General features: G+C 47.3%; 2 protein-coding genes across 2 annotated transcripts; both read left to right on the top strand.

Moving 5' to 3' along the window:
- Positions 1-69: 69 nt before the first annotated feature.
- LOC6524402 (40S ribosomal protein S12, mitochondrial) lies at positions 70-1,768 on the top strand. Its single transcript, XM_002100224.3, has 2 exons — positions 70-300; positions 1,327-1,768. The coding sequence occupies exons 1-2, from the start codon at positions 249-251 to the stop codon at positions 1,695-1,697; spliced, it is 423 nt and encodes a 140-aa protein (XP_002100260.1). The 5' UTR covers positions 70-248; the 3' UTR covers positions 1,698-1,768.
- On the top strand, positions 1,696-17,509 carry LOC6524403 (protein giant). Its single transcript, XM_002100225.3, has 3 exons — positions 1,696-1,831; positions 15,314-15,817; positions 15,891-17,509. Exons 2-3 carry the CDS (start codon positions 15,766-15,768, stop codon positions 17,183-17,185), a joined length of 1,347 nt encoding a protein of 448 aa, XP_002100261.1. The 5' UTR covers positions 1,696-1,831; positions 15,314-15,765; the 3' UTR covers positions 17,186-17,509.
- The last annotated feature ends 4,211 nt before the right edge of the window (positions 17,510-21,720 follow it).

A 21,720-nucleotide genomic window follows, 5' to 3' on the forward strand; every position in this document is an offset into this window, starting at 1 on the left:
GCGAATGCAGCCACTCTGTCTAGCGAGTGCATTTACCATACATGACAGCCATGCGTGACTATCAAAAGCGGTGCCACCTCTAGGACAGCTGATTGTCACATTAGAATTGAATTGGAAATAGATTTTGAGTTAATTTGTTATTTTCGCGGTTTAATAACACAAAAGACCGACTAAATAGCTACCGAACACGCACCACCAACTCGAGACACGGCTGGCAACACAAACAGGCTGAGCGGAATTCCGAAAGCATGAATTTTCTGCGGCAATCCTTTGGCATTACGAAACAGTTGGCTTCGCAGGGTAAGTTTAACTTAACTTTCAAATTTAAATGGGAAAAGCACTTAAAACCGATTCTGTGGGCATGAGCTGCTCCTCCGCAGGCACTGCCCCTCAAGAGCCCATGACTTGGCGCATTCTGCAACCCTTCCGCCGGGCAGAGAACATCAAATAAACAGGGAGCGCATAAGTGTTTGTTTTCCCTCGACTTGCATGCATTTCCCAACTTGCATTTTCCCAACTCTTTTTGATGAGCGCGTGGCGGCCGCACTTTTCGCCTGCGAATATTTTCATTGCCAGTTTCACATGCAGATGCACATGCACATTCCGCTGCTCCCCCGCTTTAAATGGGAAAAATAATTGAAAACCTGTCACCCCGAAAAACGGAGGAAAAGCGCATAAACAATGAAAATGTACAACCGCAAAAAAAAGGTCACCGTTTAGAGGACAAGAGGACAAAAGGTGGCGGATTTGTTTGTCCGGCAATGCTGCATATGGAAATTATTACCTGCCGCTTGTGTGTGTGGCATTTTAGCATTTTGGCATATTTATAATTGAAAACGCTTTGTTTCTGGCCCAAAAAGGCTTGCCAGGATGCGGAGCGAATGCGAATGCTCCCATGCTTGCGCGTCATTTGGCTGCAATTATGATCGCCCAGCCGCCAACGCCATTCCACAATTCTCGATTTCCACAGAGATTAGCCGCAGGACAAAGGAGCTAGCCAGTCAGCCAGCACAGAACCAGCGGGCATTGTCAATCACTGACCAACTGTCCGTGGAAGTGACCCTTTTGTCCGCATTTCGATGCCGGGTACAGTCGTGCTTTATTGATTTCAACCGATCTCTTTCGGTCCCACCCCTGCATCTCCCTCACCCCTGTGTGCATATCTTAGACTGATCATGAAGTCATAGAATGACCTACAAGTTCGACTGTGGCGTAGTTTAAAGTGAAACCTCTGCGGATGGATATAGCCCCCAAACAAGTTAATTTTGTTGCACTCTTATTCAGTAAGCAACATAACTAACTTGTCTTCCCTTTCGTTTTTTCCAGCCATACAGAGCAGCTATGAGACCGCCATCCGTGGTATGGCATCGCTGCAGCAGATGCACCGCAGCGGACCGCACATAAAGACGCGACCTCCGCGCCAGCCGCTGGATGGAAAGCCCTTCGCCAAGGGCGTCGTCCTGAAGACGCTGATCAAGAAGCCCAAGAAACCGAACTCAGCCAACCGAAAGTGCGTGCTGGTGCGCCTGTCCACCGGCAAGGAGATGGTGGCCTACATACCCGGCATCGGGCACAACCTGCAGGAGCACAACATCGTGCTGTGCCGCGTGGGGCGACTGCAGGACGTGCCCGGCGTGAAGCTGAAGGCTGTGCGTGGCGTCTACGACTTGGCGCACGTCATCAAGAAGGGCCAATAGTTAATTACCGCTTGCTTAACCACGTTGTTCAAATGCATTACTCTACAATCAACAGACGGATGTTAAAAAGATGCCTCGTTCTTATTATTGTTTCTTTTTTGCGGAATTATTATGCAGCTCAGCCGGCTTACGAGGTAAGTGAGTAAGTAGTGACAAGTGAACGGGCTCAGGATCTCCTTTCTCCTGCACATTCTCGTAATCTTAAGTCAATAGGCTGTCGCATCATCTTTACCAAAGAATAGCCAGGACTCTCGGGCCCTCGGGGAAAATGGTCTTAAACGGCATTTTACGCTTTAGCTGGCAAATCCTTTTGCATGAATCCTGTTTGCTTTTTAACAGAATTGCAAATTTTCTGCCAAATAATCGTTAGCTGAAATGGGCGTCCCTGCCATCCGCCCACTTTTCACAGCTAGGAAGTTCAATAGAAAATCGATGTAGTAGTTGGTTTCTTTTGTTTTTTGGAAATCCTGCTGGGTGACTGCTGAAATTAGCTAAGAAAATTGAGCCTTTCGACAAGGGGAAGTGTCAGTTTTCAAATGCTTAAATCGCTCCAAACTTTCAAGATTTGAATAGAGATTGATCAATTACGCCGCTGATGGTTTGGGTTTGATGAAGATGATGGGTGTGAATAGGACGCATATGGGCATGCAATTGAAGTGTCTTTGATTGTAAACTTTTTAATTTCGCTGTAGTAAAACTGTGCTTTGGTTGCTGGTGCCTCTGTCACATTCTTCAACCGGAATGGGAATCAAAGTCGCTGGGAAACAAAGTCGTTACGGGAGTGTCCTGCGCAGGATTCACCGTTAACCCATCGAAGAGCGGAGACAGTTAAGCAAATACATGCGAGGATCCTTTTCAAGTGAGCCGACATCAAAGTCGAAACTGTCGCCGTGGCGATGTCTTTGTGTCCACATCCTCGCATGGATGACATTTCGGTGACCGCAGCAATACCGTTTCCTCTGTCCGCCAGACATTGTGTCAACAGAGGGCCAGAAAATCAGCAGAAAATCGGTAGAAAACCAGTAGAAAGTCAGTAGAAAACCATTAGAAAATGCAGGACCATGGGTATACCGTTAGTCTTGGCCGAGTGTCCTTAGTCCTGCTGCCTGATTGAGCCATTATGACAGCAGGTCCTTTGTCGCAGGATCGTTCGTCTTCGCCGCTTTCCTGCTTTTCTGCTGAGTCAAGTTGTCCAACATTTTTGCGGACCCGCCTTTGTTTGCCGGCGTGCATAATTTTTATCAATAAAAATGCCATTGTCCAGCGTTCAGGAAGAACACAAAAAAAACACACATACGAGTCCTGCTTCCGTGTAATCGCCGAAGGATATTAGCTGCTCTTTCTCCTTTTCTCTGCAGCCCCCTTTGTCCAGCGTGTTAACTGTAAAATTTGCCAAATGAAAAATGACTCCAGGAGTCTTGGAGATTACTGGCCAATCATCGAGGCGTTCACACGTCTGTGGCTTTGCATTTAAAGAATGAATTGGCAAAACATCTGGGAGAAAGGACATTCGCAAGTTTTTATCTCAAACGAATTGTGCGACTCGAATCGCAATGTTTCGGGGAATGATTGAGCGTCCGAACTTTAGAAATACGGCCTATATACCTAGGAATATCTAGAATTTTCGCCAAAGCAGCATCACTAGTTTTTGCCATTTATTATACATATATTTCACTGCTCTATTCAAGCGCAAATTATTGATTTCTTCCCAATTTCTCCCCAGCATTTATTTCTTGTTTATCTGTAAGCTTCCGTGTTTCTGGTCTGTTCTGTGGCTTCAATTGTAGCTTTAATTGTGCCAGCACCCCTTCTTCTAATCGCGTTTTGCCGCATCTGATGGGCTTGCATACCCATAACCAATCGATGCTGTCACTTGCCCGTTTAGTTGGGCGCTCTGCTGCCCAGAAAGGGTGGCCGAGTCACTGCAGTTTGACTGTGCGAATTGCCAAACATTTTATTTAATCATGGACACGTGTTCTGCGACCTTCCGGGGGTTCGGATGGCCACGGGGTAAATGGTGGATGGTGGTTAGTAGATGGTGGATGGTGGATGGACTTCACCCCGAGAAGATGACTCCCAAATGCCCAACTTCAACCCTTGTGCAAGCCTTGCGTGATGCGAGTCTCGTAACGCCGTAAGCGGACACTCAAAATGGCGCTGCCAAATGGCTGAATCCCGGCCAGAATCTGAGCTCGATTCGCCATAAACTCTGGTTTCCGGATAAGCCGCATTCCGCGGGGACCTGTGATCCCTAACTTCTGCACTGATCTTCTTTCGATCGCACAAGAATGAGGGGCCCTAATTGGCATCTTGTTGTCTTGATGTCTTGGCCCTTGTTCCCATTCTTTGGCAACAATCGAAATGTCAAGTGTGAGTCAAATAATGATGCATAACGCCCGTCCATCGGCAGTTTGTAGATGCTGCAACCGAGATTATCCTTCGGAAACATCATCATTTTCTTGTAATCGATTGCACCAAGATCTTCCTCAAAAAGATCAAACTGACAAAAAACGAGAAAACAGAAAAAGGGACAGAAAAATAGGAGGAGAAGCAGCAACAAACGACGGGCGGGCCAAACCACACAAAGGACGATCGTCGTTCTCGCTCTGTGTCCTTTGGCCACGTGCAGAGCACACTCTACTCCCTCCAGTCCCTCCAATCCCTCCAATCCCTCCAATCCCTCCAATCGCTGCAATCACTCCAATCACAGGCGAGAAAAGGGACACACTTTCGGCCGCCAGGTGAGAGGGCCAAGTGTCAATCGGAGGACTCGCGATCCGATCCCCTCGTGATTTCTGCATTTCTTCATTTCTGCATTTCAACCCCCAAGCGATCGCATATCGCACTGCACATCGCATCTGATTCGCCACGACTCCTAGTCGATCTGTGTTGACATTCGCAAAGAGATCCCGGCGATCAGAATGTGTTTACTCATGGCCTAAATCCCTTCCCTTTGGGGCGTCACGATCGAATGACAATCCTTTGCAGCCAGCGCATGATCGGCACGTGGCGATCGGGGATTTATTTGTTTATTCAGCACATATTCCTCGCACTTCTTCTGCTGAATTTTGTCGGCAAGCAATAGAGGCGATAATTGATTTTAATCTTTGATTTATTTTTCACCATTCTCGGTGTTCACTTTGCAAATATATATCTTCTAAAAATGTGGCAATCAATTGCAGCTTTCAGCCATTAGTACTTAGTATTCCCAGGGGTTCGAAAGTCAACGCTACAGACTACGTTGGACGTTGTGTGGGGATCAGGGGAATGAGATCACCGGAGGCACTGCTAGCTTTAGTGGGCATGACCAGTGGCTTTCAGGGATCTACCTAGATCTACTTCTGGCACTAGGATTACCTCGCAATGACCCAGTTCCCAAGTCCCAGTTTGCAGTTCGCAGTTTCCAGTTCCATTCGCCGCTCAAGTGATTTTGCAATTGACCTAACAATTGGGCTTGGCTGGAGGATCTGGGGATCTAGCCATCTAATCTTACGGATTTACGTAAAACTTTTGCAATCGAACTGGCCCCTGGAACTCCTCGACCATTATTTTGCAATATACGAGCGGAGTGGCCTAATCTGCTGGACTCTGGACTGATCCCCGATGCCGCGATTTGTGATCCGCAATCCGCGATCTCCTCGTTCGCTCGTAATCTGAGATTAAATTAAAATGTCGCAGGAAGGCGGGCGGTGGGTGGGCATTGTGCAGGACTCACCTCTGTTTTGCGCTAAATCCCCGAGATCCAGAGGCCTAATCCTTTCGCTCGACCAACTCAACTCGAATCGACTCGACTACCTGGGTGTCTGATCCCGTGGCCCAGATCCCAGATCCCATGGCCCAGATCCCGAAGCCATGCAACAGTCGCGCTACACACGAATTAACCTGATTAAAATTGTATTTTTCCCAAATTTATGGGATTAAGTTCCGTTCAAGTTCCTTTAACTCGTTTAAGCTACCGGATTTAGTTCAAGTGCTCGCCTGGATCTCCCCGGGAGATCTCAGGCATCCCAGGCCACTCAGGCAACCCAGGCATCTCTCGGCTCAAGCCTCCGTGAGCCGATTTTTATTGGGCTGGCTTAATTAGCACAATTGTTTACAAATTTACCTTTCGTCATGCTGCAGGGGATTGTGCCAGGCTCTCGATCCTCCTGCGATTCGGTGTGTGAAATCCATGCCCCGCACACGCCCACGCCCACGGCTCAAAGTGCTCGGCCTCAACTGTCTAACAACTAACAGCTAACAGATCCTGGCCAAATTGAGAGCCAGGGCCGAGCAGCTATGTGTGAACCAAGCGGACTGCAATTCCCCTTAAAAATCACTCTAATCCAGAGCACGCAGTGCAATCAGTTGCACCAGCTCGTCGGCCCATTTGCCACTTATGGCCCAATTATGCGCCTTATGCAACTCTAAGCTCTCAGCAAAGCCACAACTTTGGCCACTGTAAAGTTGCGTTTGAGCCAAGTCCCAGCCCAGTCGTAGCCACGTCTTTCTGCACTTGAGAAACGATTTCAATTCTCTAGTTCATTCATAATTCACGCGGCTTGCAAGCCTTTCTTATGTATGTATCTAGTGCTCGGGGTAACTAAAAATAGACTTCCTTATTGCATTTTTTCAACTTCACAATGACCTCGGCGAATGTGAGGCTACTTTGGGTAACTGCGGCTTCACTTCACCACTTCCGTTGGGCAGCTGTAAAGGCTTAAGAGGAGGTCCTCGATTGGCGCCTGGCCAGGGATCCTGTGCGTTCTTCCCTAGAAGAGTACTGTGCTTGGGCAAATAAAAACAAATATTTATGCGTGAAAACAAACCCCAGACGAGGCCCAAGGGCCTGTTGGCCGTAGGAAAACAAATCGTTTGTATGAGCAGCATCGGCTCATCGTTGTCGTCGTAGGCAGAAGAAACACGTGCCCACTTATTATATTTTCATTGGATTCCAGTCCAGTCGAACTAACTCGCCATTGATGCTGGAAAAACAAAACGCAAGTCAAGCCAAGCCAAGCAAATGGATTTCGAGTCGCGTTTCCCCGACATAAAGTCGCAATATGTTGTGTACGGCGGGATTAGAGCCGGAGCAATTGCGATCCTCTGGCGATCCAGCGGCCATTCGGTCTACGCCCCCTCGAGATTAATGAGGATGTGCGTGGCGTGTGTTCCCAGTCCACAATCCACCATCCAGAGACCAGGATTCAGAGCTCGAAGTCGAATCCTTTCACTAGCCAGGGGCATGAGCCACATGTGTTCGTTTTCCAGCTGCTGACCACACTGGGCACTGGACACTGGACTTTGGTCATCGAGCATTCAGCATTCAGAATTGAGAATTGGACATTGGGCAGCAAACAGACTCATTAAGCAGCCTTCCACTTAAGCGTGAGTTGGCTCTTTTTGGATCTTTGATAAATGAACCAACAATGGGAGGCGAACTGTCCTGTCGCTTGGCTCGTGTGGCCCTTCAATGCTCGGATTCTGTGGCAGCATTTCCTCCGGGATGAACAGCCAGCAGCCAGCTGAACAGCGTCTCCTTTCGCAGCCAGAAGCTTCAACATTTCCTCCATTCTTCTGACCCCAAGGAAATCAACTTGCCACTCGAAGCCTACAACTTGGAACTAGACAACTAGAAAAGCTGCAGCTTTCTAGTCCTAATGGAGACCAGTGATCGGCAAATTCGAACTAATTGCTGCACCCAGAGCACATCCCAGAATCCCTGAATTACTGAATCGATTCGTTTGCCACACTCCAAGGGAAAGGATCAAGTTCGGGCTTCGTGGCAGGAGGCGGCTGTCGAGGAACTTTCTTTCCCGCAGTTCCTTTCAAGCGTTCCAGCGAACAATTAGTGAAGAAAGTCGTGTGGCTCGTGCACCGAAACAATTCCTCAGCCAGCGGTCCTCAGTTCTCAGTTCTTCGATCTCCGATCTCAGGCCGCTCCTAATTATGCGTCGAAAAATTGAGCGCCTCAAATTACTCGTTACTGGCGTGCAATGCGAACAAGAACGCAACATGAGCCTTGGTAATGGGAATGCAAATGCCATTGCCATTGCCATTGCCATTCAAGTTAATTAATCACGGCAACTTGTGGCAAATTGTATGCAGGGCAGAGGTAGGCAGGGTATCCAAAGGGTCGACCGGAACCGTAGATCATTAGGAGTTCAGTTTAGAGTGCTAAGATGGCGTGGCATATGTGAGTGTAGCAGTGAGGCTCCTTTGTGTCCAGCGGATTGTTGGAAAACCCTGGCTAATGGTCTCCGCTGACAGTCGAGACAATAAACGCGATATATATTTATATTTATACATGGTCTGCCAGAGAAAAAGGATTCCGGTGGACAGCGGTTCAGTTCCCAGGGCGAGGAACTCTTTCCACGCTCCGCTGATCGCACTATTTGTCTATTTTGGCTATTTTGGTAAAGCAAAGCAAACGAAGCATTGATCACGACAAAAAGATTATCGGCGAAGGGTAAGACAGGAAGTGATCTGCTTTCTTTGCATCGCTTCCACTTGTCTGGCCACAAATTTGAGGTTCTCCGGCCAGAGATAATCTTATAATGTTGCTGCGCCGCAGCAAAAGTCTTCTCGAATCTCGAGTTTCTTCCGATTGTATTGACAAAACAGTTTTGGTATCAATGACAGAGTTTCGCAGCCACGACGAGGGGCAGCTGGTCTGGTCAGCACATCGATTTAGTCAGCTATCCACATAGTCAGCAGTGGGGGCGTAAAACCTAATTTCCAGCCAGCCAGCAACTCCACAGACTCCCCATAAATGTCCCCCGAAAGTGCCAAAACTCCCAAAATTGCCACCACTCCCAAACTCCCATCCATGTCCACCCTGCTGCGCCCCAGCAGCAAAAAAAAAGCGGAAGGGTTGAGCCAACAATTGTAGGAAATTGCCACAGAAAGTGACCACAGCATTCCGGGCAAAGATTGCCCGCAAAATTGCCAGCGAGCAACCACTTGTAATCAAGCCAACGCCAACCGCCATCCGCCATCCGGCTTTGTTATCATTAAGCAACCGCCCGGGAAAGTCGGAAAAGGCTTTCCCGAACTGAACCGAAACGATGGCAAGCGATGCCGAAGCAGAACCCTTTCATTTGCCCTAATGAAATTGCCCCCGATGAAAATGCTGTCTGTCTGTCTGTCGCCTGCTATTTATTTATTAAATGCAGGAGACTCCCTCGCCTGCGGATGGACACAATGGACAGCGGACAATGGACAATGGACTGGGTCAGCTGGCACAGCTGTCACATTTTCCCTAAGCCCTGGATCTCTGGCTCCGTCACCCACTCCTCCCTCCTACTCAATCTCCAACACCAACTCCAGCATCTCCATTCCCATCCAAAATAATATCTCATCTCATCTCATCTCCTGGCTTTAATGAAGTTGCGGGGATTCATTGCTCAGCGATTCATTGCCCGTTTCCCACCAGACACACAAAATGAAGTCGCTGCGCTTGTTTGTCGTGGTGGTTGTTTCCAAATCCCCTCCAGCTGTGGCTTCTGCCTCTGATTGGCTGCTTGGCTGTGAAGGCCCTGCGAGCTCTACTTTATTGCGAGGCCCGGAGTTCGGCAGAGTCTTCGATTTCGTGGCAGGAACTCGATTTTTATAATCGAGCCAAAATGGCGCAATCCCTGGCGCAATGGAGGATGTAACGTGCATGCAACATGGCGATGCAACTGGGATGCAACTTGGTGCGATCTTTGGATTATGCAATTGCTACTTTGAGACTAAAACTAGATTCAGTTGCTGAGGTGGGGAAAGTTCGAGATGGAGAAGAATATTTTATACGGATGTTGGTCTTATTTTCCCAAACTGCTGTAGTTAAGCTACTTAACTCAACTCTCTATTTGCAAGTTGTACTTATTTAGCAACATTGCTTTACCTTTTTGTTTCCCTTGCGTTGTTGTATTGCGTCAAATGTATTTCTGTTGCGACTCGGGCTCAGATAAATCTGCTCGTTGAGCTCAGCTCGACAGTTAGTCAAGTCATGTGGATCTGGATTCTGAAGTCTGGAATCTGGCAGTGGTCGGCTTAAAAGTGGAGATCCGCCGGATCAGGACACTTGTTTCTGGGGGGGATTACGCGGCTCGGAACACGCAATATTATGCGAGATTAACTCGAGGCAGCCAGATAGTCAGGATTACCATGGAGGATCTTGAGAGTAGAGAGTAGAGAGCTGTACCTGGTCAGATGAACAGGATCACCCGGAACCCGTCGGCCCACTGAGCTTGGAGAAAAATATTAGTGTTCTCCTTCCGAGAAGCAAAAAATGCACTTTTGCAGATGAAACGGAAAATTATGAAATGATATGGTAGTTTGGTATTCATATTTTTGGCAGAACTCGGTGACAATGGCACCCACAAAACTGCCACCTACAAAACTGCGTGCACAAAGGGCTTAAACCGCTTAAAGACCGTTTAATCTCATGGATTTCACTCGTTTTTAGTTTCGTGTGAAAAAACTCGAGGCAAAAGGCAATTGTGGCACTCAAAGGAGCTGACAACGGAACTGAACGAAACTGAACGGAACTCGGATACAATGGGCGTGGCCGGGTCGAAGACTTTACGGTGTTAAATGCTCATATTACGAGCTGGCCAGGAGTCACTCCATGAAAGAGTTATGCGGAATATGCGGCTTAGGAGCATTCAGTTCAGTTCAGTTCCGTTCTCCGTTCCAGGATTTCCCCGATCTACCGTTCTCGATGGTATCTGGGCAGCATCCTTTCCGTTCCGCTGGAGATCGTGTTGGATGGATATGCTTTATATGCTGATGGCAGTTGGGAGATGGAGATGGGAGATGGTGCGAACTGACAATTGACACAATTACCAGGACGGCCAAATCCGCAAACCGCTGCAATGCCATTTTGACAGCAATTGTCCTGGCCAACAATGTGAGCTGAGATCTCGAATCCGGAATTTGGCATTAGGAATCTGGAGAGGAAGGGGGCTAACAGTAGCCATTCTAACGGGGTTTCGTAGGCGGCTTTGCCCCGCAGCCGAACAATGGACCAAAAAGGATGCAGCAGAAGGACTAAAGGACACAAGGACAGGACACTCCCGCTAGCAAAAAGGTGTGAAAATTTCAAGGGCCGCTTGATAGATCGAGTGGGCTTGGAACCGATGAAGCCGATGAAGTCGATCGGGGTCGGGGGCGGATCGTAACTCTTTTTATGTGGGCTCCTCGCCCCCGGCGGTTTGATTAACTCCGGGGAAACCCCTAACGGTGCTCTCCCAAAAGATCTGACAATGGACATGGTCGTGGCTGATCGCTGATGGCTGATGGCTGATGGCAGCTAATCAACAGTAAAATGCATAAAATTAAGTGAGCAATGAAAGGGCATTATGGGGAATAAGGGTCTTTTGCGCCCATTTCGGCTATTAGAATTGTTTCACACTGTAACTGTAAGTGTAAGTGTAACTGTAACTGTACCGCGAGCGGTTCTCACCCAAAACATTCGAAGATACATCGGTATCACAGGGATACTGAGACTGGGAACAATGGCCCAAACAGCGCAGTTGACAGTTCATCAAAGCGAATGATGCATGCAAAATGAATCAGTGCCATCAGTGTCGCTGGCGAATACCCTGCAATAGCAGCAAACAGTACACTGGAAACAGTCGGTTTTGGACGGACTGTGTGAAGAACATTAATGTGCAGACATTGCTGCGTCTAATTTATCACAGTGTAGCTGCAGTGCCGTGATCTCCCACACGGAAATCATGCGTGAAATGTTGCTTTCTTTGGATTTCTTTCTTCTGCTTGTCTGCTGTGTGCGAGTATTTTCCCAACCCGAGCATTCTCATTCTCATTCCCATTCTCATGTTCCTATAACGATGACGATGGCGATGGGCGTGGACACGGACACACCCCTCGATCCCCTGTTTCTGTATCCTGGCCATCTTCCTGGGGTCCTGACAACGGGACAACGGGACAAGAGGACAAGACAACAGTCACAATGATGGCGTAAGGAAGTAGCAAGTTAGTTTTGCCCATTTAAATAGCACTCTGGACGCCGAGCTCTTTGTGCGCCAATTTGACGAGCATTAGATGGCACTCTTTCCGTGTGGGGTCTCCCCATCGATCCATCGATTCCATTGAGCGGTTGATTGATCAGCCCAATCTTGAGTCAGAACCTTGAACCCACGCACAATTTCAATATTGTCGCCGATCATTCAAAGTTCATTCAAAGTGGCGGGCATGTTTATGCGGCGCAAACTTTAGATAGTACTATAATACGATAGACGCGCTGTCGCCTCAACTCAGAAGATGCGACTCGACCAGATAAGCACGCAGATAAGGCGACTCGAAGGCAATGTCATTTGGGTAATCAAAACCGCACTAATTGGCATAGTAATGCAATACGGCTGCGGAATCCAGGATGCGGACTCGAGATCTGCTCGAGATCTTTTCGCTCGGCTGGGCGATGGGAATGATGATGAAGACGTCTCTCAATTAAAGAAAGATGCCATAATTGAGCAGCCTTTTGCTGGACGTGGGATTAGGAGCCATAGGATAACAATTAGCCAAAGGATTTGACAACGGAAGCTACGGCCATTGTGGTGCGTTCCGTTCTTCCCTTCGAGTACTTTCAGTACTTTGCGTACTTAACTTGTGTCTTTTTAGTCGGGGCTTCTTTTTGCCGCGCTGTGCTGTGCACTTCCGTTTGCGGAAGTGGCTAAGGCAAATCCCCAGACACATCGAGCCGAGCAGCAATACCTGTTCCCATTATCCTGTGCAAGTGTGCACTTTGCATATGCCAAGCAAAACAAACAAGTGATCCTTGGTCCTCGATCCTGGTTAGTCTTTTTCGCTTAGCCCAAACAACTCGGTAGAAGGAGAAGGAGAGGGCCTTTGTCCGCCCGAGGAGCACGTGTAATCCCCGTTCACTTCCTAGGTGACTACTTACCGACCGACTACTTACTTCCTCATTAGCATCGCAGGATATAGGGATATAGACGGGCCCAAGTGCCCAAGTGCCTTTGCTGATGGGCTTAGGCGGCCATCAAGGCGGAGAATCAACTGAATGACGGCCAAACTAATCATACATTCGAAAGTAATCTCATTTCATCAATTGTGCTCTTTCTTTTTGGAGGAAATGGGCAGAATGGATGGGAAAACTCTTTTGCAACAATTGTGATGATATCAAAAAGATGATATATGGTCAGATATATGGCATGAAGTGCTCATTCCATACTAGGGGTTTTTTAGGGTTAACCTACAGATACGGGAATACAGATTCTCAGAAACAAAATGGCAGTCCTAAGTTCATAATGTCCATAAGTTGCTGCCAACGCAAGTTCCATTTACGACTGTTATCCCATTAAGACAAAGGGCCGCGAAAGGAGTTAACGGCAATTCCTCGAAACCAACCAAATACGATTCCATGTCCATATCCATATCCAAATCCAAATGCAAACCACTGCTCACCCTTTTTTTGGACGGGCCATATAAGGGCAAACCCCTTTCAGTCAATTAGTCGCTGATTTTCTTTGTCACCTACCAGCGGACCAATATAAAAATCGCAGCCACAATGGGCGAGGCAGAGAACCCTTTTTTAGGCACCGCCGATGGCCGATGGCCAAAGTGCCCGTTTATGGCTTTTGGCCTTAAAAAACAGCAGCGGTTTAAGGATCTCCGGACTCGGACTTTGGCTCGGAATGAGGCCTTTTCGCACGAAGCGTCCATTATGCAATAAAACTCGGGATGTTTTTTAGGCAACAGAGGCATTCGAGTGGGCGGGCAACCCGTTCGGGCGGCATTAGCAGGTAGATGAGTCCGTAAAAAACGCGCCCAAGGTCGCCACTCAAAGGATTGCACAAATATTGCATCTTTGGTGCGGAGCTCATTATGGCGCAGCAACAGCAGTCCGCGTATATGAATATATGCTATATGGTTTTATGCCTTTATGACCTGCTGTTTTTTACGTACGCTGCATTTCGTTTTTTTCGCTGAATCTGGTTTTTACGGCGAACTTGGCAACTCTTTGGCTTCGCGACTTGGCCGCGACTTTTTATGGCATCTGCTCGGGATCGGATCGATTGGGCTGCACTTGGGTTATACGGCCAGGATATATGTGCGCGAGGATATGTGCTGGTAAAGGGCGGCGCAGGTAAGGGATCGACTCAATGACGGCGACGTGACGGTCGCAGTTTTAGTTTAATCCACCATTTTTACGGTTGGATTAGCGCACGGATTAGTGGATAAGTTCGCGGTTTTTTACTGATTACCATATCGATCCCTCTTTTTATTTGCAATCTGAATGGGCAGTTGTAAAAAGAGAATGAATGAAACTGGGCAAGGGGAAGTGGATTTGGAATTGGAATTGGCAATCTGATCGATCATGTAACGTAGGTATTATTGATAGCATAGCTCCAAACTATGAGTATGTGCTCGTAGTAGCTGCAGTAAGTATCGAGCATCCTTTTTTCCCATGGATGACAGTCAACTTTGTGCCGCTAACCACTTCCGTTGGCCGACGAGACGACCGTTAGGACAGCTAACAAACAGTTAACAAAGTAAAACAACTAGTCGAGGATCTCACATCCCATATTCCCATATTTTACGCCGCCAAAGGGATAAAGGACATGAAATCTAGGATGTTTAAGGAGGAGGGCAAACACAAGCAGCCAACATGATGGACACTTGTCGCAATGATTCTGGACGCTCGTTTCTTGATTCTTGTCTCGATCCTTGATCCTCGAGGTGGCGGCGTCATGAATCAAATGGTCAGACTGGCGAGTGTCCTTGCCGCGATTCCGGGAAGCCGTGTTTTCATTGCCGAAATAGGAAAAGGATGCGAATTACGCCAGCCGAAAAGGCTGAAAACTGCAAGAACACCAGAACACCAGAACGCCAGAACTCGCCCTAATTTCCATAATTTGTCACGCACAATCCAACGGATTCGCATTCGCCATCGCGTAGATACACAGATTCTGGATGATGGGCTGGTCAGCAAAAGGATTTCAGGACAAAAGCGCAAAACAAACGGATTTAGCCATCACAACCCTTGGACGTTATGCATCCATTATCAACAAGCCAGATTCTATCTCTTTTCTTTTTCTTTTTGGACAGACGCCTCTCTTTCTGGCCAGAAAAGTATGATTTGGCTCTAATTATAATAGCTGCGGGCTTTGATCTGCAAAATGTTCTGGAAGATTCAGAAGTATGTTTGTGGTTTATTTGAATGCTGAAAAGAATAGCCTACGATGGTACAATGCGATTTATTCTGTATACTTGAAGGAAGCGTATCCTGCAGTTACTTCAATCAACTAAAGCTTTTTCAAATTGGTTTTTAGTTTTACCAGAGTAATGATTCTCTGTTCCTAAAATTTCAAAGCAAGTAAGTTAGATACAACTGCAAAATGCCAGTTTATATAAAAATGGTAATGAAAATGAAGCCAAAGTCTAGAACTCTATATGACTTATACATATTTTAAGCAATTCCTTGAAAACGAAATGTAAAGCACTGCAGAGGTAGTACGAATTTCCCTACTTCTTTCTCATTGAACATTAAAACCCAGAAAAAACCATATCCCTTCGCGGAAACTGATGAAACATTAAGTTCGAAAACTCTTTATGCTTCTTTTTTGCTGCTTTTTTTTAAATTACGTTAAATGGCGAAGTAACAATAGCACAAAGAACTATGATTTTTGCGAAAACTGCGAAAACCAAAGGACTAAAGGACCAAAGGAGGGAAAGGGCAGCCGCGCACCCTTGTAAAACCCTTTCGAAAGGGGGCGAGACAGAGAGGGCAACAGGGTGAGTGGGACAGAGTGTGAACCAGAATCATCAGAATCACCCCTTTGCCCTTTGGCCTTTGTACCGCCTACCTGCTTCGTACCGCTTCGTACCGCTTCGGCTGGCCGCTCGTGTCCGCCATTTCGATGTGAATGAGGCGTCGGCGCAGCCTCCGGATTTTGGGTATAAATGCAGGGGGTTCCGACGAGAGGAAATCAGTTTGCGTTCGACATCGTCAGCGTGAAGATATAGCAACAGCACAGCAACACAGCTAGATCACCACTCTATATAGTCCATATATAGCGTCAATCAGTTGGATTAAACCCACAGAGACCATACACCCAACATGCTAATGCACGAGAAACTCATGGCCGGGCAGTTCTTCGATCTCAAGACTGGTAAGTTAGCCACGCCCCCTGGACTCTCCTCGATCAAGTAAACTAAACTCTCTCTCTCTCTCAATCTATGCAGATCGCAAGCCACTGATGCACCACCACCAGTACCAGCACCACCAGCAGCAGCCACTGCATCACTTGCCGCACAGCCAATTGCCGGTTCAGGGATCCTTGGGCCTGCCCAAAATGGATCTGTACACGGCCTACGCCTACCAGCAGCAGTTGCTGGGAGCTGCCCTCAGTCAGCAGCAGCAACAGCAACAGCAGCAGCAACATCAGCAGATGCAGCAACAGCAGCAGCAGCAGACCTCCTCTGCTGAGGTCCTGGATCTTTCCCGTCGCTGTGACAGCGTCGAGACGCCCAGGAAGACTCCCTCGCCCTACCAAACAAGCTACAGCTACGGCAGTGGTTCCCCATCGGCCTCGCCCACCAGCAATCTGCTGTATGCCGCCCAGATGCAGCAGCAGCAGCAGCAACATCAGCAGCAACAGCAGCAGCAACAACTGGCCTCCCTGTATCCCGCTTTCTACTACAGCAACATCAAGCAGGAGCAAGCCACGCCCACTGCTGCTCCGCCCAAGGTGACACCAACCGCCAACCTTCTGCAGACCTTTGCTGCCGCCTCTGCTGCGGCCGCCGCTGCTGCTGCCGCTTCCGCGACCAACTCACCAAGACCCGCCAGCAACGCCAGCACCATGCAGATCGATGTCCTGGAGAATCCCCAGTCGCCGGCTGTGGAGGCCACCACGCCCACCACCTCCAGCAGCGGCGAGGCGGGAAAGAACACACGCCCCTTCAAGGCCTTTCCCCGGGATCCCTTGGTAATAGCCGCCAATTTCGCAGCCACTGATGTCCTGCTGGACAATCCGCGAGTGGAGCGCTACACCGAATACAGGAAGCGGGTGCTTGAGCAAATCCGCAGCTCCAACGGAGGATCGCGCACCGTAACCAACCCCAAAATGCGAAGGACCAACTCAAGAAGTGGATCCGTCAACGAAGGCAGCTCCTCGAACAACAACAGCGAAAGCGAGGATCGCGCTGCCGCGGAGGAGTCTAGCGACTGCGACTCCCAGGCGGGCAACTTCGAGGGAAAGTCCGCCACCAGCAGCTCCAGCAACTTGGCCAACGCCACTGCCGCAAACTCGGGCATCAGCTCGGGCAGCCAGGTCAAGGATGCCGCCTACTACGAGAGACGTCGCAAGAACAATGCCGCCGCCAAGAAGTCCCGCGATCGTCGCCGCATCAAGGAGGATGAGATCGCCATCAGGGCCGCCTATCTGGAGCGCCAGAACATCGAGCTCCTGTGCCAGATCGACGCCCTCAAGGCCCAGCTGGCCGCCTTCACCTCCGCCAAAGTAACCACCGCCTAAAGGTGCACTCCTCTCTTGATGCGTTGAACGCGAGGATCCCGAATCGTATGTCCTGTTTTTTGGGTCAGCTTATCTGTGAATAGTTTAGGGGGCTCAACTTTCTTTTTTTTACACACTCGCATTTAAGTACTTTAAGTCCTTGGAGTATACGTTATATTTGGAAAATGTATTAGTTGTAAGTGCATCTCGCAATCTCACCAGTTAACTCTCAATGGAACTCTCATCTATAGTTGTAGAAGTCCCAGCTAGCCATTAGTGTTTAACTTGTAAGTGAATTTTTTTCATAGCCCTAAGAAATCAATCATAATAAATTATCGAAAATAATTATCCATTGCTCCTTGATATTTGCCTGGCAATTCTTTCCTAGTATCTTAGTAAGCTTACAAATATACCCTGCATTATATCATAGTCGCTGAGGCATCATCGACCTGCCCATATTTCGTATTGCATATACATGGGCGCAAAATCCAAGTGTGCGAAACGAAAAACTGGCCGACTTAGCATCGAAAATAATATCCGGGCGGCTAAAATTTTCATGAAATCGAAGAGATTCCCGATTTAAAGTACTAGGCGAACAAAAATACTAGTAGGAAGCCAACAATCCGTTTTTTGCCTAAAATAGAGATGCTTGCGTGTAACAGATTTCCTGTCACGCTCCCAACAACCACATGGGATATTTAAATTATATCGTGATTCTCGTGCAAATTTCGTGAAATACGCGTGAAGCACCGAGTGCACAATGTGACTGAGCATCTCTGATCTGCGTTTCGTTGAAAAGTAACGGCATTTCTCCTTAGGGCTTTTTCCTTATTGGTCAACGGGCGCCTGAAAGCATGCAAGGGACAGCCATAATGGAAGTATCAGATAGTTGTCTCGTTCTATGATATCTGCTGGCATCTGCCGCCACCTGCTGAGATTTCTGTTCGCCTGGTGTGCGAAACAAAAAAGTGGCCGATTTAGCAGCGAAAATAATATCCGGGCGGCTGACATTTTAAAGAAATTTCAGAGATTTCCAATTTTAAGTACTAGGCGAACAAAAATCTTAGAAGGTAGCCAACGATCCGTTTTTTTTGCTTAAAATAGAGATGCCCGCGTGTAACAGATTTTTTGTCACGTTCCAACAACCACATGGGATATTTTATTTATGTCGTGATTGTTGTGCAAATCTCGTGAAAAACACGTTAAGCACAATGTGACTGATCATCTCTGATCTGAGTTCCGTTGCAAAGTAACGGGGTTTCTCCTTAGTGGACGCCTGAAAGCATGAAAGGGACGGCCATCATGGAAATATAAGCTAGTTGTCTCGTTCTATGATATCTGCTGGGACCTGCCGTCACCTGCTGAGATTTCTGTTCGCCTGGTGTGCGAAACGAAAAAGTGGCCGATTTAGCAGCGAAAATAATATCCGGGCGGCTGACATTTTCAAGAAATCGAAGAGATTCCTGATCTTAAGTACTAGGCGAACAAAAATCCCAGTAGGCAGCCAACGATCCGTTTTTTCCTTGAAATGCTGATAAGCGCAAAACAACCGTTAGAATATGCCAAACACAATCTAAGGAAGGGGGAACCATTTGATTTTTTGGCTGTGTCACGAATTTGTCACGCCAGGCACGAATTTACTATGAACGACCCATGTATTTGCTTGGCACGGGACAAGAATCGCTCACACGCTCCCATCCTTAGATAAATCCAAACTGTATTTAATGGTCACCTACTGGCAATTCTGTTCGCCTGGTAATTCTAATCGGAAAATAAGCCAGTTTTATCAACTTTTTCGGCCGCCTTCTTGCCATTTTGTCAGTCAAAATCGAAGGTTTTCGGATCTCCGATACCAGGCGAACAGAAATCATAGTAGGTGCCAGCTGGTAGTTGAAAGTAAATCAAAACAGCTGATAGTTTTTATGATAGCCGCCCCCCACCGTGTGATAGTAATCATTCGACCAACAGGAAGCCAGTTGATGGAGGGGTAACCGTTAGTTCAGCTTAGACGTAAGCGAAAACAGCTGTGTTTCATAATGGCCGCTCTATGCATCTCTCTCTTAAAAGCTGGCAAGTAGAGCGCCAGCTTGCTGCCTACTGGCTTTGTTCGCCTGGTGTTCAGAAACTGAAAAATGACACAAATTGCATTGCAGCAACTTTATTTACTTTATTTTCATTAAAGCGGTCAACGTTAAGAACTAGCAGCTGATCTTTTACATTATTTTACGCAGCGTTGCATGCTGGTGGTTTGGATCTTTGGTAGTGTCGTCGCATTTGGTGGTTGAAACCTCGGATGTATGCAGCACAGAATCGACCCAATTGGACTTCTCGTTTCGGATCAGAAACTTAGCTAGGCTTAGCGTGGACTCCAACCGATCATTACCTATCGAAATTTAAAAAATATCCGTTATTAAATAGATATTAAATTTTGCGAGTAAAAAGTAATTGTTTTACACTATGTAAACTATTGAATAAATATTAACGGGAAAATGGCAAAATAATACAAAAACCAACTCTAGTATTGGACATGAAAACTTGCTCTCACAATATTATATATATATATATATGTATAATATTTGTTATATATATGTATGTATGTATATATTTTTATTAGAATATCTATTAAGAAGGGCTCCTTAATAAGTTTAGGTAAGCAGCAAAGATGAAGGAAAGAGTTGAGTGCATCATGACAAAGGAAAAGGAATCCGTGGAACCCCTGCCAACTCTTTTCGGCATGCGAAATCGATGGCAGATATGGGTTATGGCAGATATAGCAGATATAACAGCTCATCGATTATGGCGTGCCGAGTCCATTAATAATAAAAATTATGGGGCGTTTACAAGAGGTTGTCATGACAGTCGCCTGACATTTATGCAACTTTATGAGAAGGAGGACACCAGGACAACAGGACATCGGGCGCAAGGGAAATCCACCCCGTCGGCGGCCGACGGGCGAATGACAAGTCTATCAATTTTTCACACACTCCTCAAGAAGTTCGCCGGAGGGGCGGGGATGGGAGGCATTTTCCGAGTGATTAGAGTACCTCCTCACTTTCACTCGCACTCTTACTCACATTGAAGGGTTAAGGGCAGGGCATGCAAAATGCTGTCGGCTTCATTGCACAATTTTCCCTTCGCTTTGTGCGCTGCATATCGAATGCAATAATTTTGACAATTTGCGAAATTTAAACGTCATGAATGGCAGTGTCTTAAATTACAATCCTTCCCCTGCGCGCCTCTTCTGCCCGTTTTGCTTTTGCTTTTGCTCTTTTTGCGGCGCTGGCCAAGTTTGCATCTGTCCTTGGAGAAGATGTCCTAGATGATAGCTAAGTCCTGACATTGACTCGCCCGAAGGATGTCCTTGGGTCGCGTATACATGTCATAGTCATGACATGGTGGCTATTTCATATGGCAGTTTTACGAGTTTATACAGGCAGCAAAAAGTTGCTTTCGGCCGTTTTTCGATTTTGATTATGCGTTTGTGTGCCGCGTCATCCGCTCACTCACTGACAACCCAATCGGGACAATGTCCTGTGTCCTGTGACGTGAGCTCCTTCGCAGTCGCAATCCAGTCACAATCCCCGAAAAGATGACGCGTCATGCTTGGCCAGCCGCAACAACATCCTTGAGATTTACATGACAAGTCAAGAGATGGGACATTTCCTTTTTTTAAGGCGGAATCAGCCGGAATGGAAGTGGGAATGGGAATAAGGGAATGGGACTGCGAGGATCGCCCGACAGATGTCAATCAACTGAAATTAACACATCGTCATTGAAGTAGGTCGTTGGTCTGGTTTTCTTGGCTTTGGCCATTTCCACAAAACCATTTCCGAAAACCCCCTCCCCTCCTCATTTTTAGGGCTAAGTCGCATTAGGCGCCTAATGTTTTGCTTTCGATTTTTGCGATTTTCGATTTTCGCTCTTTGCTGTTCGCGATTATTGCGGTTGATTGCATTTCACAGGCATTTTCTTTTCGCTTCGGATCGATTCTATTTCTATTTTCACCAAGCTGCCCCGCGGCCGAATGGCCCCTAATGGGATTACATAATATCATTAATCAGCCGAGTGAAATCGGAATCGCAAGCACAATCCGAACTGGAACTGGAAATGCAATGCCGCGGCACATGACATGTGCCACCTAGCTCGCCTACTTGTGATCCGAGGAGAGGGTGGATACATGTAGCAAACACGTTCGTACACACATCCCTTCGATTGCAGGACACGCGCGCTGTAATTATGTAATTACCGATAGGGAATATAGAATATAGAATATGGAGTACGGACAGCAAGAGAGCGATGCCCAAACTGACACTGACCATCGCATATCCATATCGCTATCACTAATTGCATTAAATTGTCCAACACGAACCGATCAGCCAGATGACGCATCCCACTCCCCACTCTCCACTCCGTATCATCCCACACTTTTCCGCCGCGCCGATGTCCTTTTTATTGGTATTTGCTTATCGCTTCATGTAAGTTGTGTGCCTACTGTTGTGATAGGCCTAAAACGAATGCCTATTTTAATTGGCCATGCGACGTTTTGTCCCGCCGCA

The sequence above is a fragment of the Drosophila yakuba genome, chromosome X, assembly GCF_016746365.2.
Source record: "Drosophila yakuba strain Tai18E2 chromosome X, Prin_Dyak_Tai18E2_2.1, whole genome shotgun sequence".
NCBI lineage: Eukaryota > Metazoa > Arthropoda > Insecta > Diptera > Drosophilidae > Drosophila > Drosophila yakuba.

What these genes read in the sequence shown, in the direction of transcription:
- LOC6524403 (XM_002100225.3), top strand. Translation starts at nt 15,766, where the DNA reads ATGCTAATGCACGAGAAACTCATGGCCGGGCAGTTCTTCGATCTCAAG. An exon ending in GTTCTTCGATCTCAAGACTG is followed by an intron (nt 15,818 to 15,890) that starts GTAAGTTAGCCA and finishes CAATCTATGCAG; the next exon opens with ATCGCAAGCCACTGATGCAC.
- LOC6524402 (XM_002100224.3), top strand. Translation starts at nt 249, where the DNA reads ATGAATTTTCTGCGGCAATCCTTTGGCATTACGAAACAGTTGGCTTCG. An exon ending in GAAACAGTTGGCTTCGCAGG is followed by an intron (nt 301 to 1,326) that starts GTAAGTTTAACT and finishes CGTTTTTTCCAG; the next exon opens with CCATACAGAGCAGCTATGAG.